The sequence below is a fragment of the Peromyscus maniculatus genome, chromosome 2 (genome assembly GCF_049852395.1).
Source record: "Peromyscus maniculatus bairdii isolate BWxNUB_F1_BW_parent chromosome 2, HU_Pman_BW_mat_3.1, whole genome shotgun sequence".
In the NCBI taxonomy this organism is placed as follows: Eukaryota; Metazoa; Chordata; class Mammalia; order Rodentia; family Cricetidae; genus Peromyscus; species Peromyscus maniculatus.
The window spans coordinates 32,063,587-32,085,336 of record NC_134853.1 but is presented as its reverse complement, the minus strand read 5'-3'; the positions used below and the strand labels follow the sequence as shown (position 1 = coordinate 32,085,336).

The 21,750-nt window shown below is 43.5% G+C and overlaps 1 protein-coding gene across 2 annotated transcripts in view; it reads left to right on the top strand.

Moving 5' to 3' along the window:
* Positions 1-21,750, top strand: part of Clvs1 (clavesin 1) — a 238,555-nt gene that overhangs the window by 203,112 nt on the left and 13,693 nt on the right. For both annotated transcript variants that reach the window (XM_042270869.2, XM_006993207.4), the window contains 2 exons: positions 3,827-3,937; positions 7,250-7,485. In XM_042270869.2, coding sequence (XP_042126803.1) covers positions 3,827-3,937; positions 7,250-7,485 — 347 coding nt within the window. The remainder of the gene's footprint in view (positions 1-3,826; positions 3,938-7,249; positions 7,486-21,750) is intronic.

Sequence of the window (21,750 nt, the reverse complement as noted above, 5' to 3'; positions counted from 1 at the left end):
GAGTTATTTAGAATTGTGTGGTTTTGTTTCCAATTTTTTTGATATTTTTCTGTTTCCTAGTTTGAGTTCTTTTCTAGTTTTGAAGGTAGATTTGTGACTGCATTGATTTAGCTTTAGTTGAGTATTTTGTGGCCTGCATTGCTCTGTCTTGATGTGTGCCCCATGGACATAAAGAAAGTGCATTCTCCTGTTGGGTGGATAGGTTATAAATATATAAATATAAATTCCCAGTGGGGAAGGTAAAGAATCTATCATCACTGATGCAAGTTTGAGGGAAGACCTTTCTCTCCAGATGGTCTCCACTGACATCATAGGTATGGATGAAGGGGTAGCTGCTCACCACTGGGATAGAGGTTCTGGATCTCCCCTGGGTCTTTCCCAGCATGCCCCATGCAGGGACGCTGCTTATTTAGTTTGACCTTCACTAGAGTAACAGTTTAGGCTGCCTTTGCTAGTATAGTAAGGGACACAGGCAACCCTTAGGTTACAGAAGGCAGACAAAAACTCTGGCAACTAGCCCAGCATTTAAGACAAGTACAGTTTAGACAATGTAGCCCTGTGTTTGATCCAGTGTTTGGCATAATGGGCACTCATAAGTGAGTGCTAAAATGAAGAGGAGGCAAGGCATGAACTAACCGGATCAAGGCCAACCAATTTGAGATCTGTTCTAGCCCATAGGCATGAACCTCCATGAAGTCCCTTAGGATTGTGAGAGGCCCCCTGAATGATGAAAGCTTCCCCTTAACCTGCAGTCAGCTACATGGTCAGTCAGCCAAAGGTGCTGCACCGGCAGATGTTAACTCTGAGGGGAAGCTTGATTTGTCTGTCTCTTCTCTCATCGTCACTGTGCTGTGACAGCATTCCCACCAGGGTATCATGGGAGGAAAAACTCTGGTCACTAATAGTTTCAGAGAAAACAGTTGATTGCAATGAGCAAGGCTTAGTGGCTTGAGCAGTGTGCTCTGTGATGGCCAAAGATTGGCAGATCAGGAAGCATAGACCACAGCGGAACTAGGGCTGGCACATGGCCTTCAAAGGCCCACCCCTAGCATTCGACTTACAGCTCCACAACCTCCCGATACATCCCTACAACCTGGGAGACCAAGGACTTAGTTCATGAGACCATGGAGGACATTCCAGGTACAAACTAAAACAATGGGTTTCCTAATTTCAGTATTTCCCTCTATACACACACACACACACACACACACACACACACACACACACACACACACTCACTCACAAATTAATACACAGCCAGGCTTTATCCAAAACATTTTCACATAGCTGTTATCAAGGAGGAAGGCCTCTCATTTGAAGTTCATGGGAGGGATCTGAAGAAAAATAACCCTATTTCTACTTGAACCCAAGCCCAAAACTCCAAAGCTCAGGCTCATGTGTTTTGTTTGCACTTTTCACTGGCTGACTTGAACGAGGGCAGTGAAAGCCTGGCAGACTGATGGACCTGAGCCAAACCAGAAGTTACAGCTGTGGGAGGAACGCCTCACTCAACCTCCTCGGTATAACCAGAGGACAGTTTTTGATGGTGTTGATGGCTAAGGTTTCACAGACTAAAACTAAATGTCTCTAGGTATTTTTAAAGGTTAATAATGTCATTGTGATTTTTTCCTACTGTCTCTTGTTTCTCAGCATTTTCTTCCACTTTATTAACCTAAAAATAGAAGATACAAAAGACTATACCAGTAGAAATATACTTGTTCTTATTAGTTCCAGTAAAAAAAAAAATTAAAATAAAGACAGTAAAACCTGGGTTTTATGAACAAATGTTTCAATCCTGTTCTTTTTCTATAGCCTCTCAGAACTCACACTCATCATGTAAGTTATGTTTCTGAATAAGAGATCAAATGGACCAAAAAAAGTGAAACTGGGATGTAGCCCTTATTACAGGGGAAGAGTTTTGCAGGACAGCCTCTTGCTTTATGGACTGAGAAAACATTGTTCAGTCTTGAACTGAACATAAAAAGACAACGTTGGATTCGGCGTGTAGCTTGCTGGTACAGTGCTTGCCAACATGAGCAAGGCCCTGTGTTCAGTGCTTGGCACAAACAAAAACTCCAACTCCCCCCTTACACATGCAAAACCCCACCTCATTTGAAACTCTGACTTTTCTGCAAGCAGATGTGGTAGCAAGATCACACTGTTCATAAACTTCCTTGGGAGGCGAACATCCAGTCTCCCCAGACAGACCAAAGAAACAGTTCTACCCAGTCTAGCTTGATGAGTGAGGGTGAGGAACTACTTACAGAGCAAGGGCGACTGTGGGCTGCTCCTCCTCCAAAGGGAACTACCCTCACTGAGAGTTACTGGGCTCTGGAAGGTAGTCAGGCCTCCTTGTAATGCGCTGTCTCCCAAGCCCCCCTAACTCTCCTTGACAGAAGGATAATGGGCCAGAATTTGTGTGAACTCTGCTTTGGTAATCACAGTTGGTAGAGAGGGCAACAGCCATGTCCTGTTTGGAGAGCATTACATACTTAAGTCAGTATAAATGATCACTCAATCCCCATACTTGGTGGTGGTTCCATTGCTTTTTAAAAATCAAAACAAATAAAATAAAATGAATAAATAAACAAACTGAAATTCTCCAGTTTAGCCTTCAAGCTATTTAATTATTTGCTATTTTGTAAAACATCTAGCTAGAAGTAAAAGTTATTTTTAAGATTTTCAAATGTCAGCCCTTAAGCTCAGTTCCATATACTTTCACTAAAACTAGGTCTCCCTATGGCAGGTGCCTAGGGATCTTATAGATGCAGAGAGTTCTGGAAAAAGTTAATAGCCCTCTTTGCTTGTAATTATACTAAAAAAGAGCCAGGCACAGCATTTCATACACCCACGGAGAGTGCTCCCTGCCTGAGCCGCTAGCAGCCCTGCCTCTTCTTGTCTTGCTAACACGTTCATTCGTTCCAGGCTGTTTGTCGCGATGAACCTGATTGACAGCACGTGTAGTGACACAAATACCATTTAGGTGTTGCCTCTCTTTCAATTTCATTAGCAGGGGCAGACCCAGTCTGCGGAAACCACGCATGAGGACTTCCGGCCAAGGTCCCTCCTCCTGTGGATCTCAAACCCTCAGAGTAGTTTGCCAGCGTGCAAAGCACAGGCTGTTATTCTGGCCTGGATTCCAAACTAAGAGCCATTTTGAAAATCCTCTTAAAGCCTGATATTTACAAACTGTGCTGATCTGCGGAAGAGGGGGTTCTTATTCAGTTAGCGTGGTCAACCAGCCCTCAACCACAATTATCTTTTCTCTAGGATCTGCTGTGTGCTTGCAGGGTGGAGTGGACAGAGAGTACAGAAAGCCACCCACAGCACACGTTGTCAGAGAACCTCAGTTCGTAAGATCCTTTAGGGTCCTTCTGCAGTCTTGTCCTGTGCAACCGCTCGACTAACCCAACGAGTCCATGTTCGGGGCTGTTGTCAAGGTGACAATATCACGGAGAGAAGAGGGATGGAGGGCAGACTGAGATTTGTACTCAGGCCTTCAGGAGCTGAAGTGTGCTTACCCAATGCCTTGAAAAGTTCTGACTCCCTGTGATCTGGGTCTCACATAGCTCTCTACCACCTCGATGAATCAGTCATTGCCTTTTGGGAAGACTAGCACGGAACCTACGTACAATTTGTAGGCTGTGGATTGAGAGGAGGAGGAGGAAGAATGCAGGAGGCCAGGCGAGGAGCTGAGTGTCTGCCTCCTTTCTTTACCAGGAAGTGGGGGCTTCTGCTGGAGGAGCAGGCTGTCCCCTGCATTGCTGTCACCCCGCCTGGAGTGTCAGTAACTGATGTTCTCGCGGTCTTTGTATTTCCTTCCCAGGATAGCTTTCCTGCCCGCTTTGGAGGAGTCCATTTCGTCAACCAGCCCTGGTACATCCATGCCCTGTACACACTCATCAAGCCATTCCTTAAAGACAAGACAAGAAAGCGGGTAAGGAGAAAAAGGTGTCTTTTAACTTGTGAATGGCGGAGAGGGGGTGCCCGTGTGTCGGGGACAATTATAGTGCTGTTCTGTGTGTGCTTCCCCCCAACAGGACAATTATAGTGCTGTTCTGTGTGTGCTTCCCCCCAACAGGACAATTATAGTGCTGTTCTGTGTGTGCATCCCCCCAACAGCTTTTGCCATGGTTTTGCAATTTTTGAATATTTGCACCTTAGCAGGAGTTTGCAAATGATGTGTATTTAATCAATAATTCAGTAAGATGGGTTATTTTCAGAGTGCCAGACAAACCGAAAGAAACTTTGAAGGCATGTAAGTATGAGATGCCAATTTTACTGCAAATGATTGTGGGAGCAGGACATGCAGCCACTTCCTACTTCCATTTGATTCTTTTGTTTTTGTGGGGATATGTTTGTTTGTTTGTGGGGGATCTAATTGTGTAGCCCAGGCTAGCCTCAGATTATTTTTTTAAAGATTTATTTTCATTTTACATAAACGAGTGCTTTGTCTGCTGTATGTATACATACACATGCGTGCAGTGAACATGGAGGCCGAGAGAAGGCATCAGATACCATGGGACTGGAGTTAGACAACTGTGAGCTGCCCTGTGGACCCTCTGCAGCAGCAACAGATGCTCTTCACTGCTGAGCCATCTCTCCAGACCTTAGCCTCCAGTTCTTAACCCTCTTGCCTCCATGTCTGGAGTTCTGGGGTGGCAGGCATTCACCTGGTTGCTACTTCTTGCTTATGGGCTACACCAGTAGCTAACATTTTGTCCTGTATCATCACTATGAAAAGTGGTTCTTTATATTTTTTCTCTCTTAGCCCTTGAATGGTAACATCCAGACCCATCATATGTAAGGTTGAAAGCGTTGTTCATTGGATGTAATAATCTTTAAAAGAAGGCCTGAAATAATAATGACATCAGTCAACATTTGAGAAGCCAGGCTCTTTCATCAGAGCAGGGCCTGTATGGCATTCTATTCAGCTGAGTAGCAAGCATCCATTAGCTACCCTGAATCTCACTGTCCTCATTTTTTACTTGGGAAACTAACTCCTACACCATAGACTTTTGGAGCAATTTAGTGAGACAGCATATGAAAACAGAGAATAATGCCATTCACATACCAGACACTTGGTGATTTTATTCCTTTTTACCCTTTATCTTTTCCCCCATAGTTTTACTAAAACATACTTGACAAGTAAACATTGTGTGTGTTTAAGGAACACAATGCAGCAATTTAATATATGAATACACTGTAGCATGATCACTACAATTATGATAAGATATCCATTACCTTGCATAGTTATGTGACTGATGAAGTAGTATGAGCATACACATGCACACACACACGCCCCCCCACACACACACACATCATACACACACATTGGGGTTCCAAATTCCTAAGCCTTGGATGCTTCTTGATCTTTAGAGAACATTGTAGGGGACTATGAGAGAAGGACAAGTTCTGTTTCCAAACAAGGACAGAATTTAGAACCAGTATCACCAGTATCAAGAAGCAAGGACCTTCTGAGACATTCTTCAGTCTGCTCAGGCCAGTATCAAGTATTGCTTGCATCATGACATCGGGCCTCCCAAAGCCTGCATCTTCTACCTAACATGGGGACTGTGGGAGTTCCTCCCACCGTGGACACTGTCTGCTGAACCAGAGCAGGGGGTTCTGCAGATCTTGACCCTGGACAAGGAGGTCCAACCTCCTACCTCTGTGTTCCTCTTTGCTGCACTGCACGATCAGTAGGGATGCCAGAATAGCCATCTTCAGCTATTCAGCACGCCCCATCCTTTAAGAACTAAGTGGGTGGGGTGTGTGGATACAAATGCTGAATGTAAACACCAGGCTCAGGACTTTGTGTGATTCTGATACTCCAGCATCTACTATGAAGTTTCATAAATGCCAGAATATTTTAGTTTATTCATAACAAATCTTTTTTAATAACTTTCAGTCATATCCAACAGCAATGTCAGAAATGCACATTGCCTTCCCAGGCGCTATAGCACCCAGAAGAGCTCCACACTTACCTCCTTTTCCCTTTCGTCTTTACATGATGCTGTTAAACAGGACAGGATAGAGTGAAGAGAATGAGTTTGTTGCTGAGGTCCAAATGTGGGTATTTTAAAACTCACATTTGGATGCCACCATTGTTAGCTGTGCCAGGTATGGCCAAGCATGTAATTGATGGTGTTCTGCTTGAGTATTGCTTACTTACTCCAGGTGGTTAATTGTGTGTAACTTATGCACTGGATGTAATTATTTCATGCTGCAATGTGTGTAGGAACCAATGTCATTACAGATGTATTTTAAATGAACTTTCAAGGTCAATTTCTAAATTGTAGTCAGTGAGAGTTATCTACTTATTGCATGCCATTTGTGGATTTATCTAAAAATAACTGAAATGTGAAGCTTTACCCCCTCGTCTCATTTTGGCCAATTTCGATCATTAAACACTGTGTGCTCAGAAGACACAAACTTGTTGGGGTATCAGTACTCAATACAGGCAAGAAGGGAAAACTGCCCCAAAGAACTTCTTACAACACATTCTCAGGTCATGGTTCTACACTGAACAGGAACTGATTCAGCTTCTATCTAGTGTGTAGCATCTATCTACATACACACCATCTTTGGAACTACAGGCTATGTTAGCAGAGTAAAATATCATCATCTCTTTCCCTAAGACCTAATGGAACACAATTGAACAGAGCCAGACACCATCAGATACAGAATAGATCATCGGGAGAAGGGCATGGAGAATCAGCATGAATAGGGCCTGGGACTGATTTGGGAAGAAAGGCAGAACGGACCCCTACAGGGAGAGGCTGTACATAGTGGGGCCTGGAAGATGGTGGAACTGAGGGGGGGGTCCTGGGGGCCAGAGTTCTCAGGTAGGAGCATAGCATTCAAAGCATGGGAGCAATGGTAGCTTTGGAGCAATGGACATCACTTCCCTGTTCTCAGCAGGAATGACTAGGATGTGACTGTGTGTGCAAATTTGAGTGGTGGCCAAATAATGTCCACTCTATTCTTAAACTTCATTTTTTATTGTACAAGATTATTTTAGCTATCCTGGGTTTAAGCTTCATTTTTTAAAACAACTACCAATTCAGCCTATTTTTTAGGCAATAAAATAGCCTTTTATTATGACTAAGCCATGGGTACAAAATAATTGCCTCTTTGAATGCCATGGTCACCAGAGACATGTACAATTTGTCTTTGCTAAATTGTGCATTAAACTAAACACTTACCGTATTTTTAAATTTCTATGTTGATATTTTTTCCTTTCTAGATTTTCCTACATGGAAACAACTTAAACAGCCTTCACCAGCTGATACACCCTGAGTTTCTGCCCTCTGAATTTGGAGGAACCCTCCCTCCTTATGACATGGGGACTTGGGCCCGGACATTACTTGGTCCTGACTACAGTGATGAAAATGACTATACCCACACCTCCTATAATGCCATGCACGTGAAACACACCTGCTCCAACCTGGAGAGAGAGTGCTCACCCAAGCCCATGAAACGGTAAGGCTGGCTAGAGGGCATGAGAAGGTCCATGTAGACCTACTGTGGCTTAAGAAATTGAAAACTTTGTGGACACAGAATTGAATAAAATTCTTTTCATCAGAGTTTACAGCAAATGGGTCTCGGCTGGCCCAGAAGTGGTTGTCCCCTTTACCCAATTTGAGGGAAGAACTTTACGTCCTGATTGCAATCTGCCTCTTAAACTGTGAGAGTCTGTTAAGATACAGATAGAACGGTAGAGCTCTGGGATACACTGAGGGCAATACCGCCCAGCAGAGAACATGCCTATCACTCATTTCTTTGAAGCCAAAGGAGCAGTGTTGGGCTGTAGCACCATTATTATGCATTAGGGTCATCAACACAAATAAGATGATGGTGTATCTAGAAAACATACCAGGAAAAGCTTTTGTGCATGCTCATAAAATGGCTGGCACTTGAGCTACCCACAGAGGGTAGGTCAGAATCTCTGGAGTAAAAGGGAACTGGTGTGCCAAGCCTGAGAGATGGACAGTGGAACAAAGCCTTACAAAGATGGACAGTACCATGATACTCAGGCTTGCGAGTGTAAAGAGGGTCGTGGGCATGGAGTAAACCCCCAGAGAGAGCTGGACTCAGCTGGTAGAGTGTACCGTGTGGATGCTCATGATGGAGAAGGTTGCTTTCCGGCTTTCTCTTTTTTCTGTCTTTCTTTTTTTTTTCTCTCTCTCTCTCCTTCTCTCATTCTTTCCTTGACCCCTTGTACGTGTGTGTGTGTGTGTGTGTGTGTGTGTGTGTGTGTGTGTGTATTTCTGAGATGTAATCTGGGCTTTGTTCATGCTAGTTCACACAGTCTAACACCAACCTACATCCCCAGCCTGAAGGTGGCTTTTTAAATTTGTTATGCAAATGATCCTACACACTCTCAACTCTTAGCTTTTCAGGCTGAAATCCTCTTTAGGCACCATCTCGATCCCTGACTCCAATCTCTCTCCATGTGTGACCACTGTCACCAGACAGGGTCGGTCCTTCCACTTGTTTCTTCATTGACTGTACACACTTGCGCTCACATCTCGGTGTTTTCTGACATCTAATAGTAAGGATTCATTGGCTGCAGTTGCACTAATAAGTAAGTCAGTCTAGATTCCCTGAACATCCATAAAGTCTTTCCTCACAGTCTGAAACAGAAAGCGCAAAGATCGAGGTGTCAGGAGAGTTGGTATCGTCGAAGCTTCTCTTCCTGGCATGCAGATGGTTGTCTTTGCCCCTTGTCTCCGAAGATCTTTCTTCTGTGTGTGTTTGTGTCCTGATTTCTTCTTATGGGAACAGCAGAAATAGTGGTTTAGAGCTGACTCTATTGACCACATTTTACCTTAATGACCCCTTTTTAAACTCCATCTCCAAATACAACCATAAGCAGAGGGCTGGAGTGAGCACTCAGCCTGTAAGTTTAGAAGGGTAGGAGAACATCCAGTGTTTACAAGGTTATGCTGCACCTGTCTGTGTCCACAGAACAGCTTCTATATATCTGATGTTGCCTAGGATCCTAGGACACTGATAGCCACTGTAGCCTTTGCTTTATTGGTGAGCATTTATTCCAGTTGTTGTTTAGGTTTTTCTCTATTTCAATTATTTTCTCAATATTTGTTCCTAGCTTGTTGGTCCATTTTCCCTAGGAAGGTTTGTCTGGGCAGCCTCAGATCCCTTCCATTCTGGACCAGAGGGCCTGTCCTTTTACGTTTCAGCCCATACTGCAGAGGAGTGTACTGAGGGACAGTTTTACCAGTAGTGATTAAGAATCAACTTTCCCCAAATGCAGACACCTCACTGATGGAGGTACAAAACTGTGTATTTCATGGCATCTCTTCACCTCTTAGAATCTGGAGGATGCAGAAAAAAATAAAGACAGGACTTGGGGAAGCTTTGAGAGAAACTTTTCTGTCTTCCCATCTGTTAGAGGGATCTTTCTCTCAAGCCCAGATTCCCAGGAAGCCCCATTTTTCGCTGTCCAGATTCAGACAGGCAGTGATGGAGCAGTGTGCTCACGCTGCATGCTAGGTTAGAGCTGCAGTCGGATGACTTTGGAGTAGTATGGTGAGCTCCACTAGGTATGCACAGGTCCGATTCTCTGCCATGGTTCTCTGTACGCTTATAGTCCATTTGGAGGGAAGTGGTCTTTGGTGGCCCATCTTTGGGAATCCATCACTTTTTATAATGAGGCTTCTGAGCAATGTGGCCACTGGGTTTCAAGTGGCTCACTGGAACAGTGTTTCTCAGTAGAAGAGTGTAAAGGACAATTGCAGACGACTGACACTCTCTTCAAAGGGTGGTCACAACAGGTACTGTTTCCTTTTCCCTTCAATAATTGTGATTCTGCCTTTAATCAGAAAAGGTAAAAATTATTATTTTGATGGGACTTTCTTTAAACAGATTATTTCAAGATTGTTCTCTTTAATCCAGTGAATACCAGATAAGAGTTTGAGGCATTCTTTGCTCCAATATTAAGTTCTCTGGAAGTTCTTGTATTTAACTTCTCATATATGGTGTGTATGGTGATTTGAACATGTATGGCCCCTATAGACTCTTATGTATAAATCCTTGGCCTATGGGCCATAACGAGTAGCACTATCAGGAGGTATGGCCTTGGTGGAATAGGTGTGACCTTGTTGGAGGAAGTGTGTCACTGTGGGGGTGGGCTTTGAGGTCTTAGGTATGCTCAAGCCACACACAGTGACACAGTTGCTTCTGCTACCTGCAGATCAAGATACAGAACTCTCAGCTCCTTTTCCATTGCCATGTCTGTCTACATGCTGCCATGACGATAATGGACTAAACCTCTGAAACTGTAAGCCAGCCCCAATTGAATGCTTTCCTTTATAAGAGTTGTTGTTGCTCTTCACAGCAATAAAAACTCTAAGACAGAAGTTGGTACCAGGGACTGGGGTATATGCTTGACCATGCTTTTGTTTGGAGGAATGTGAACCTTGGGAGTTTGGGGTTAGAAAATCAGTTGAATACTTTAAGTGGGGCTTAGTAGTAGGAGCCTGGAAGACAGTGGTGCTAAGGGTGATTTGAACTGCAGGGGCCTGGCTCAAGAGGTTTCAAAGGAAAATCACTTTTGGTATGTGGTCTAGAGATCATTTTTGCAATATTTTGGTGAAGTATGGGGCTGCTTTTGCCCTTGTCCAAAAAGTCTGCCTGATGCTAAAGTGAAGAGTTTTAGATTAATTGCATTGGCAAAGGAAATCTCAACACAGCCTGATATGGACTCTTCTGTGTAGTTACTGGTGTTGACTCTTCGAAGATTTATAATGAAGAAGCAAGCTGAGCAAGGAAAAATATAAAATGTATGGATTGAAGAGAAAATGAGGGCCAGAAAGTGGAATAGAGTTGATTCCCGTGTTCAAGGAAATAGATTAAGAAATGGAAAAAAAAAAAAAAGGAATGATGATCTCAGCACAAGATCCTACCCAGCTAGGCTTCCAACTTGTGAAAAGTAGTTAAAGAACAGCTTAGGTCTAGGCATGGTAGGACACACCTCTAATCCTAGTACTCGGAAAACAGCTGATGGAGTTTGAAGCCAGCCTGGTCTACAGATCAAACTCCAGGAGAGCCAAGCTTAGGCAGTTAAGGAAACCACTGAAAAGAGAAGGCTTGTGAATATGTAATTGAACAAAGGGGCCATGTTCCAGTCTCAGGAGGCAGCAGAACTTGGCAGCTTCAGCCGTGTAGCTCTGGCTTTGGAGTCAAGCATAGAAGTAAGGGGTTATGGGATCTCCCTCTGAGACTAGAGAAAGCCACCGAGGGCAGGTCAGTGGCGGGGGTGTCTCAGCACGGAAGCCTAGAAAGGCCATTGTATTAAGCTGTGAAGATGAAGCCTGGATTGCCTTAGAGACCCTGAGGTGTTGGAGATGCCAGAACTGTGGGATGGATACCTGTGGAGGAGAGCTGCCTAACGGGAGTGGAACCAGCCCAAAAGAAGGAAGTATGTTGCAGTCAACAAAGCTAAAAGGAGTTGGAGATCCAAAGAACGCTTTGACATCAGACATGGCGATGCAGAGTTTGGAGTTTGGCTGCCTTTCAGTCTTGCTTTGGTCCAGTATTTCTTTACTATGCTCCCTTTTCTCCTTTTTGGAATGGTAATGTATATCCTATACTGTTATATGTTGGAAATATGTGATCTGCCTTTTGATTTTCATTTTATAGGGTATTACACTTAAGAGATTGCATGAATCTCAGAAGAGACTTTGAACTTTGGACTTTTAAACATTGTTGAGACTGTGATAGACTGTGGGGACTTTTGAAGTTAGACAAAATGGATTTTGCACTATGTTATGGCGACAAGCCTATGGGGCCCAAGGAGTAGAATGTGGTGGTTTGAATAGGCATGGCCCCTATAGACTCATGTGTGTGAATGCTTGGCCCACAGGCAGTGGCACTATGAGGAGGTGTGGCCTTGAAGTAGGTGTGGCCTTGTTGGAGGAAGTGTGACACTATAGAGGCAGGCTTTGAGGTCTTCTATGCTTAAGCCACACCCAGTGACACAGTTGCTCCTGGTGCCTGTGGTTCCCGATGTAGCACTCTCAGCTCCTTCTCCAGCACTATGTCTGCCTGCACACTGCCATGTCCATGATGAAAGTGGACTGAACTTCTGAAACTGTAAGCTAGTTGCAATTAAATGTTATTCTTTATAAGAGTTGCTGTCGTCATGGTGTCTCTTCACAGCAATAGAAACCCTAACTATGACTCTCTCTCTCTCTCTCTCTCTCTCTCTCTCTCTCTCTCTCTCTCTGTGTGTGTGTGTGTGTGTGTGTGTGTGTGTGTGTGTGTGTGTGTTGCACATTTGCTGCAGAGCATGTGTGGAAGTCAGAGGACTATCTAAAATGCTGGTTCTTGCCTTCTACATTATTTAAGAAGGAAGTTTCTCTTTCCCTTGAGTTTTCACTACTGAGTGTGCCAGACTGTCTGATCCATAGGCTTTGTCCATCTCTGCCTCCCAGCACATGTATGAGCTTTGAGATTACAGACATGTGCTACCACGCTAGGCTTTACATGGGTCCTAGGCATTAAAACTTGGGTCATTATGTTTACTCAACAAGCACTTTACCTCTCAAGCCCATCATTCCTGGGGTATTTTAATTATTATTATTATTATTATTATTATTATCACCATCATCATCATCATTATTATTTTCTGAGGAGCCCTCTTCCTCTTTTTCAGTCTGTTAGCTGTTTTTAAAAGTTTAAGTGTGAAACAGCCCATTTCCTCCTCCCTAACTCATTGCTTCAATGTGTCTGAAGAGTATGGCCCAATTTGGGCAGCTTTTTATCAGCAATGATTGTTTTTGCTGCAAATGAGACAAAGCCTCAAGTGAACTGCCTTATACAAGAAGGGAAGGTCATTACTGCACGTAATGAGATGTGTCAGATGAAGGAGGCTGCGGGAATGCAACAGCAGTAGTGCAGCGGGGACCACAGACCCCAGGTTCTTTCCCCAAGTCTGACACAACTGTGGGATTCTCAGGCTTCCTGGCCATGACTTCTGTGGGAAAATAATGCCCAGACAAAGGGGGCTTTGTTAGCTGGAAAGGGGGGAGGGAGGGCCTGGGCCTGGAAACCAACCGTCCTGGTGGAAGCTTCATTAGAAATGCAAGTCTGAAATTTCTTTCCCATGAAGTAAATGCATGACTTTTAAATCCATATGCAGATTTTATGACATCTCTTCTAATCATTAGGTAATATTTATTAATTAATTTCTGATTCTAGCCTTTCTTGCTGGCAAAGTGATTATACTGTCTATAGACATGATAAAAATCTAACATACAGAGACACTGTTTTGAAGTGACTATTGGTGAGTGATTAGCCATTTCCTGTGAGTTTTATATACATACATACTGCATACATGCACGCATATATACATACCTATATAATACACACACACATATATATCCATGTACACACACACATATATATATACATATATATGCATTGATTAGAAAATTATTCATAAATTTCATTAAGGTTTTATCGTAGACTCATTTGGGCTTGGGAATTTGAGCTGTTCCCTGAAGCTGGAGCCATCTGACTACAGGCTGTTGATGCAGAGGAGGGGGTTTAGAGGTGAGCTTGGCTTGCAGGCAATACTGAGAAGGGGAACTCAGGGCTGGCAGCTTACAGCATGATGGAGATCACAAATGGCTCTTGGATTTCATTGCTTTGTTTATTTCTTCTAATTTCCCTCAACCCCGAGGCAGCTGTTGACACCGCAGCTGATGATCTCAAGGAAATAAAAAGCATCTTTCTTTCTTGGTTTTCCTAGGCACAAATGAAAGGCCAGGCTTTGTGTTTCCCTCTGGACCTGTCACCATGCCCAGAGAAATGACGGTTCTGATTTGCAGCGTTATGCCATGAGGTTTCCCAGCAAAGGGCAGGGGCAGCCCTGAACTACACAGGATTGTTATGGAAGGGGTTGGGGGCTAAATGAGCATAGACCAGATGAAAACTGTATCCCCACCTCAGCAATGGCAGGTAGTTCCAGCCAGGGCTGGCAGAAGAGAAAGCATATATTTTAACCCATCCCCTTGCTGAGCTTGAGCAAGCTACTTTTTCACTGTATAGGACTGCAGTCTCAAAAAAAAAGAGATGTATATGTCTCAGAGAGAGAGAGAGAGAGAAAACTACTTACTCTTCTCTGAAATTTATGACATTTCAGATGCAGAGGATGTCCTTAGAGGTCACCTGGAAGATGGATTTGCACCACTAAAGATCTTTCCTGTTACCCTCCACATGCTTAAGGGTGCACATGGCCTAAATGATATTGACTACTGAGGGTGTCACATTGATTGAGTAATCAAAAGTCTGTATTTCTGTAAAAATAGTCATTGCTATTGCATAAAACTTTTCTAAGTTCTTAAATTTCAACAAAACAGATTCACTTGACACTTTTTAGTTCTTACATATATGAAATGCCCATAATTTTATGTAAGATGAAGAAAAATGCAGAAGTATTTTATCCACCTTTTTGCCCTCTTCTGCTCACAAGCTTTGAGCCTCCTGACTTCAGGGCTGAGGACTTCTCCTGACATCCGTAATTTCCTTTACAAGTATGTTAGTTTCTTTTGCCTGGCACATGGCCTACACAAATTTAATATGTTCAGTGTAAAAAGTACAATTGCATACAAATTCCATTTTATATTGATATTAAAGTTACACCATTTTTCCTTTTTCACAGACAAGATCATGAGAAGTCATGCAAGGGGTCCAGGAGGATCGCATGTCAATAGACCTGCTTTGTTCCAAGCTTCTTTCCATGTAGAATGGCTTCATGTCTTACCATATACTTGCCTCCTCATGGTTCTGTAAGAGTTGCTGAAGTGATTGGCGTGGAGTGGAGCCTATGGAAACCCAACCTGGATCAACCTTGATTGGCTATTAAGCTCCACATTCCCTCCTGGGCTGCTCAGAAGCATCCACGTTCCACTTTGGGCTCAGTCTGGGAGCCCTGCTGTACAAGGAAAGGGATTGGTTTTGGCTTTGTTTTTTTTTTTTTAAAAAAAAAAAAAAAAAAGATGAATCAGGAGCATTTGCCTGTAATTGCAGCACTTGGGCATCTGAAGCAGGAGGACTGTAAGTTCTAGTCCAGTCTGGGATGCGTAGAAAGACCTTGTGTCAAAATAAAAGGACTAACTGTTACTCCAGCCTTGTTCAGCTCAAGTTCTCCATTTGTATCTTGGCAATGAAAAGAGAGACTTGAAGCTTAATGATTGTGTAGCCACTGACCCTTCTCAGGAGCTCAGAAGTAACGACAGCGGGGAAGTGTTCTTTGCTCAGCAGATGACTGAATAAGGCAGATCCCTCTACCTAAGATACAGTTGCTATGGCTACTTACATTAAATAGAGTCCATCTGAGAGGAGCTAATGCAGACAGAAGAGGAGCATTGAGATGAGGTGCTTCCTATAGGAGCCAAATACCAGGCAAAGAGTCATGCCTGCCCACCCTATCCATAGCGTCAGCATGCATTCCAATAGCATGTCGTGGGTCTGAGGTCACAGGTGTGTATCATGGAGTGGAAAGACTAGTGTCAGCCTGACACCATAATACACACACACACACACACACACACACACACACACACACACACACACACACACGACACTGCTGCCTCACTCATGAGGTAGGTAATGAACACTGTGCTGATGTTCTAAGTTGATCTGACATGTAGTGACTTCCTTTGGTATATGTTTAGGTTGAAATATTTTTATGTCTTCGTTTTACATTTGTTTTTATTTAGAAAGTGGTATGATTTTTTTTTTTACATAAAGTCAAAACTCAATTTTAGTCGTTTCTAGGCATCCTAGAGTAAGTTTTTGGTGCAGCATGTTTATAGATAAAGTTTAATGTTGAGCACTTACTAGGGATCTTGTAATGGTCTGACCCATTAAACACAAAGGCTCTCCAGCATGGTGCTCTAATGAGACATTAGGGCTTTAAGAGGTGACGTGAGAGGGAATAGCAGGTCAAGAGCAGGAGGTCTTGGGTCATTGGAGAAATGTGTATGTACCTGTTTCTGTTTCTCTTTCAAGCCACAAAATGAAGTTTTCTTTTGCCCTGTACTCCCTCCATGATGTGATGTGCTGGGTAACCATAGGCCTCAAGCAATGGAGCTAATCAATTATGAAATGGAATCTCTGAAATCATAAGTCAAAATGTGTATTTTCTCTTTACTTTTTGATTATCTCTAATATTCATATAGGTATAGAAAGCCTACTAACACAGGTGCAGAAAGCAATTCACAGATGAGGAAGACTAAACTACTCTGGCTGTGACTTCAGTCACAAGGAAAGAATAGCCATTACTTTAGAGAAATGTTTTGTTCCAGCTTCATATGGAGGGGCGTGTTTTGTGGTCTTGATCAGCCATGCTGTAAAAAGTCTACTTTTATTTCTTTTATCCAAACATCTTTGTCCTTATGTTCCTAGAACATCTTGCTAGATTGTACACCAAAGTGAGGAGATGGCCTAAAGATACTTGTCAGCCACTTGATTTGGGGAGTGACTGAGCAAAAGATTGCTTTGACTGAGTTCAATTTTCTGAGCAAGAAGGAAACTTCCAGTCATGTATTCCACTTTGGTTCTTGCCTGGGTAGTTAAAACCAATTTGACTGGTTTTCATCTATCAATAGGGCTGGCCATTACTTTCGTGAGATTTGAGAATGTAGCCCATGTGCTGTGTGTGTGTGTGTGTGTGTGTGTGTGTGTGTGTGTATGTGTGTGTGTGTGTGTGTATATCTCTCTGTGTCTGTCTCTCTCTGTGTCTGTCTCTCTCTCTGTTTCTCTCTGTCTCTGTCTCTCTGTCTCTGTCTCTCTCTTTGTCTCTCTCTCTTTCTCTCTCTCTCTCTCTCTCTCTCTCTCTCTCTCTCTCGTGTGTGTGTGTGTGTGTGTGTGTGTGTGTGTGTGTCTGTATATCTCTCTGTGTCTGTCTCTCTCTCTGTTTCTCTCTGTCTCTGTCTCTGTCTCTGTCTCTCTCTCTCTCTCTCTCTCTCTCGTGTGTGTGTGTGTGTGTGTGTGTGTGTGTGTGTGTGTGTGTGTGTTGTATGACACTATTCCTGGAGATACACTATTCCTGGAGAGTCATTGCTGCTCAGGTAGATAGTGCTTAGGAAGTCATAAAGTCCTGTATGTGTGTAGGCTAATAAATACTGTACTGGACTACACACGCTAACAGGAATTTGTTAGTGTTTTTTAATGAATGAAGAAGATCAGCTGTCTAGCCTCCTCCTTAGTTGGGCATTTGACAGAGAAAGACACACAGCTTTTAGTTTTCTTTTCTGAGGCATGAATGAAGGGAGCCATCTCTTCCAATCATATCATATATGGCCATGGATCAGTGGAGTGAAAGAAAATCTCTATGATGAATCTGTTGGCAAGAAAATGAATGGGCCTGGTTAAAACCTGTGTACAGAGGCATGCTTTCTCTACTTTTAAAGAATGGCACGAGGAATTATGAGATAAAGATTTCTAAGCTTCTGGCAAAGCAAAGAAGTAGAGTTGAACTGGAGGAAAATGAGCAGATGTGGAGAGTGGTCTGGACAGAAGCACAGAAATCTGTGATGACTCACAGTGTGTGCTCTGCGATTTCTGTTTGCTAAAGCACCATGCTTGGATGCAACCTCTTAGAAAAGGTGCCACAGCCCAGACAAGAAAGGCAAGGCATATTCATTTCATGTGACATATTGATAAACAAATGCTTGGCTGATTCCAATTAACCTGACACTGTTGTCCTTAACAGCCAGCCAGCAACCAACTGCTTATAGTCTCTGATAATTGTAGGAACAAAGCAAAATATTTGACATAGTGTATGAGAGAAATCTGTAAGTCATGTCATGTTTAAGAGCAGCATGCAGCTAGCAGTACGTTTAGCTTCAAACTGATGTTGGAGTAGGTGTCTTATTAGCTTTGTATATGCATATAGTGTGTGTGTGTTTCTCTCTGTGTGTGCATGCCTGCATGTATGTGTGCGCATGTGGAGGCCAAAGGTCAACCTCAACCCCAGATGTTTTCAGGTTTCATCTACCTTGCTTCTGTGAGACAGGTTCTCTCCCTGGGACCTGGAGCTCCTTGGTTCAGGTAGACTAGCTGGCAGGAAGATTCAGAGATCTGCCTCTCTTCCTCCCTAGTGCTGGGATTACAATCACACCACTTTTTAAATGAGCCTTGGGTATTGCTATGTCAAATGACAGCAGGATGACAATGTCAGCTGTGGAACACTGTAGAAAACTCTGTGAGGAATACTGATATTCTCCCTTCTCAGCACCATGCACAAGGATTTTCACAGAAGCAGGGAAGGATCAGGCCTCCAGGAAATGGTCTGAGTTCCTGGTCAGAAATCAAGTTTCTGCTGGCCATTTCTCTCTTCTTTGAATATATTTTACACATAAAGCCAATCTTTATTTCTTTATACCTATTGTTTCTTGCACTCAGAGTGTGGCCAGGCACCGTGAGTATAGAAGAACAGGCAACATAAGCCAAAAAAAGGAGGGGGGGAGAAAAAACAATTAGTGACAGCATCCTGCCTCCCTCCTTCCCTGTCGGCAAAGGAGCCTTATCCTCATAGGACCCTTAGATTTTGCTCACCACACCATCCCAGCCTGAGCATGCCCTCTGGCCTGGGTGGCGAGTCTGTCTCTATCTGTCTTTATCAGTAGTGTTGCCTTCTCTTTCCCCTCTCATTGAAACCATTACCTATGCACTCCAGTCCCGTTTTCCAGTCTCCTCTATAACAGCCCCTGCCTTTATGGAAGACACCCCCCCCCCCCCCCCCCCCGCGCTTAAGTGCCATCATATATTATAGGAGAAAAGGTCATTAAAAGACTAGGATATGGAACCTGATTCCATGAACTCAAGTTAGTAGTTGTATGCCTGAGTGGCTAGCAATCTATGAGTTAGTTTTCCTCTGTCTGAAGTGAACAGCAATCCATCTACTTTATTACTGTGCTGTGTAGATTAAATGAAGGGCAAATATTAATACTAGATGCTGAGGACTGAGCTGTAAGCAGGTTTGAGATGCTCCTGCATGTCTGCAAGTCTGTGGTCCATGTAGAAGACAGATGTTGCTGTATAAGGAGCCATCCACTAGGGTCCCCACAATGCTGTGGATGTACCTAGAAGTTGCATACTGGGGCTCCCAACTCAGTCTCAGCAGAGAAAGGTGTCTGAAGAGGTTCCCTGTGAAGTATCCCATAAAAGTAGGTTCTCCTCTGGCCTCCACATTCCTGTATGTAAGCTTTCATGCACACACATGCACACACATGCACACAGAACAAAGAGAGGGAAACAAACCCATTTCATTTCTCTTTCTTCCACTTACCACCTTTGTTCAGGGCTCCACTGCCCTAGGAAAAAGTCTGGCATGCTAATCAGTATGCCCTATTGGTCTTGTGTGCAGGTCCCTGAATACATACACAGACATTCTTCTCCTTGTCTACGGATCTGCAACCTCTACACTTAAAGAAGGAAAATTAGCAGTTTACAGAATCTAAGAAGTTTCAATTGCATAGTAAATTCTGTTTGTGAGGATGTTTAATACGATGAAATGTGCATCATCACTGATAAGAAGCAGCTATGGAACTGGCTTGGGCTTTCTTTTCTTTTCTCTTTTTTTGTTTGTTTTTTAAATTTTTTATTTTATAATTTAATTTTTTTTTGGGGGGGGGCGTTTCGAGACAGGGTTTCTCTGTGTAGCTTTGCGCCTTTCCTGGAACTCACTCGGTAGTCCAGGCTGGCCTCGAACTCACAGAGATCCGCCTGGCTCTGCCTCCCGAGTGCTGGGATTAAAGGCGTGCGCCACCACCGCCGGGCTATAATTTAATTTTATATATCAGCCACAGATACCCTTGTCCTCCCCCCTCCCCCCTCCCCGGCCTTCCCCCCAGCCCACCCGCCATTCCCATGTCCTCCAGGGCAAAGACTCCCCTGGGGATTCAGTTCAACCTGGTAGATTCAGTCCAGGCAAGTCCAGTCTCCTTCTCCCAGGCTGAGCGAAGTGTCCCTGTGTAAGCCCCGGGTTCCAAACAGCCAGCTCATTCACTAAGGACAGTTCCTGGTCCCACTGCCTGGGTGCTTCCCAAACAGTTCAAGCTAATCAACTGTCTCACTTATCCAGAGGGCCTGATCCAGTTGGGGGCTCCTCAGCTATTGGTTCATAGTTCATGTGTTTCCATTCATTTGGCTCTTTGTCCCTGTGCTTTATCCAACCTTGGTCTCAACAATTCTTGCTCATACAAACCCTCCTCTTTCTCGCCAATTGGACTCCTGGATCTCCACCTTGGGCCTGGCAGTGGATCTTTGCATCCACTTCCCTCAGTCATTGGATAAGGTTTCTAGCATGATAGTTAGGGTGTTTGGCCATCCTATCACCAGAGTAGATCAGTTCAGGCTTTCTCTTGACCGTTACCAGTAGTCTATTGTGGGGGTATCTTTGTGGATTTCTGGGGACCTCTCTAGCACTTTGCTTCTTCCTATTCCCATGGGGTCTTCATTTATCATGGTCTCTTATTCCTTGTTCTCCCTCTCTGTTCTTGATCCAGCTGGGATCTCTCGCTCCCCTAAGCTCTCTTTCCCTCAAACCTTGCCCTTCATTACCCCCACTCATGTCCAGGTTGTTCATGTAGATCTCATCCATTTCTCTGTCATTGGGCGATCCTTGTGTCTTTCTTAGGGTCCTGTTTTCTAGGTAGCCTCCCTAAAGTTTTAAGTAGCAGTCTAGTCATCCTTTGTTTTACATCTAGTATCCTCCTATGAGTGAGTACATACCATGTTTGTCTTTCTGAGTCTGTGTTACCTCACTCAGAATAATTTTTTTCTAGATCCATCCATTCGCCTGCAAACCTCATGATGTCATTGTTTTTCTCTGCTGAGTAGTACTCCATTGTGTATATGTACCACATTTTATTTATCCATTCTTGAGTTGAAGGGCATCTAGGTTGTTTCCAGGTTCTGGCTATTATACAAAATGCTGATATGAACATAGCTTAGCAAGTGCCCTTGTGGTATGATTGAGCATTCCTTGAATATATGCCCAAGAGTGGTATAGCTGGCTCTTGGGGGAGATTGATTCCCAATTTTCTAAGAAAGCACCATATTGATTTCCAAAGTGGCTGTACAAGCTTCCATTCCCACCAGCAGTGGAGAAGAGTTCCCCTTGCTCCACATCCTCTCCAGCATAAGCTGTTCTCAGTGTTTTTGATCTTAGGCATTCTGACAGGTGTAAGGTGGTATCTCAGAGTTGTTTTGATTTGCATTTCTCTGATGATTAGGGATGTTGAATAATTCCTTACATGTCTTTCAGTCATTTGAGCTTCCTCTGTCGAGAATTCTCTGTTTAGTTCTATAGCCCATTTCTTAATTGGACTGTTGGGCATTTTGATGTCTAATTTCTTGAGTTCCTTATATATTCTGGATATCAGTACTGTGTCAGATGTGGGGTTGGTAAAGACCTTTTCCCATTCTGTAGGCTGTCACTTTGTCTTGTTGACTGTGTCCTTTGCTTTACAAAAGCTTCTCAGTTTCAAGAGGTCCCATTGGTTGATTGTTTCTCTCAGAGTCTGTGCTACTGGTGTTATATTTAGGAAGTGATCTCCAATGCCAATGCGTTCAAGACTACTCCCTACTTTCTCTTCTATCAGGTTCAGAGTAACTAGATTTATGTTGAGGTCTTTGATCCACTTGGACTTAAGTTTTGTGCACGGTGACAGATATGGATTTATTTGCAGCCTTCTACACCTTGACATC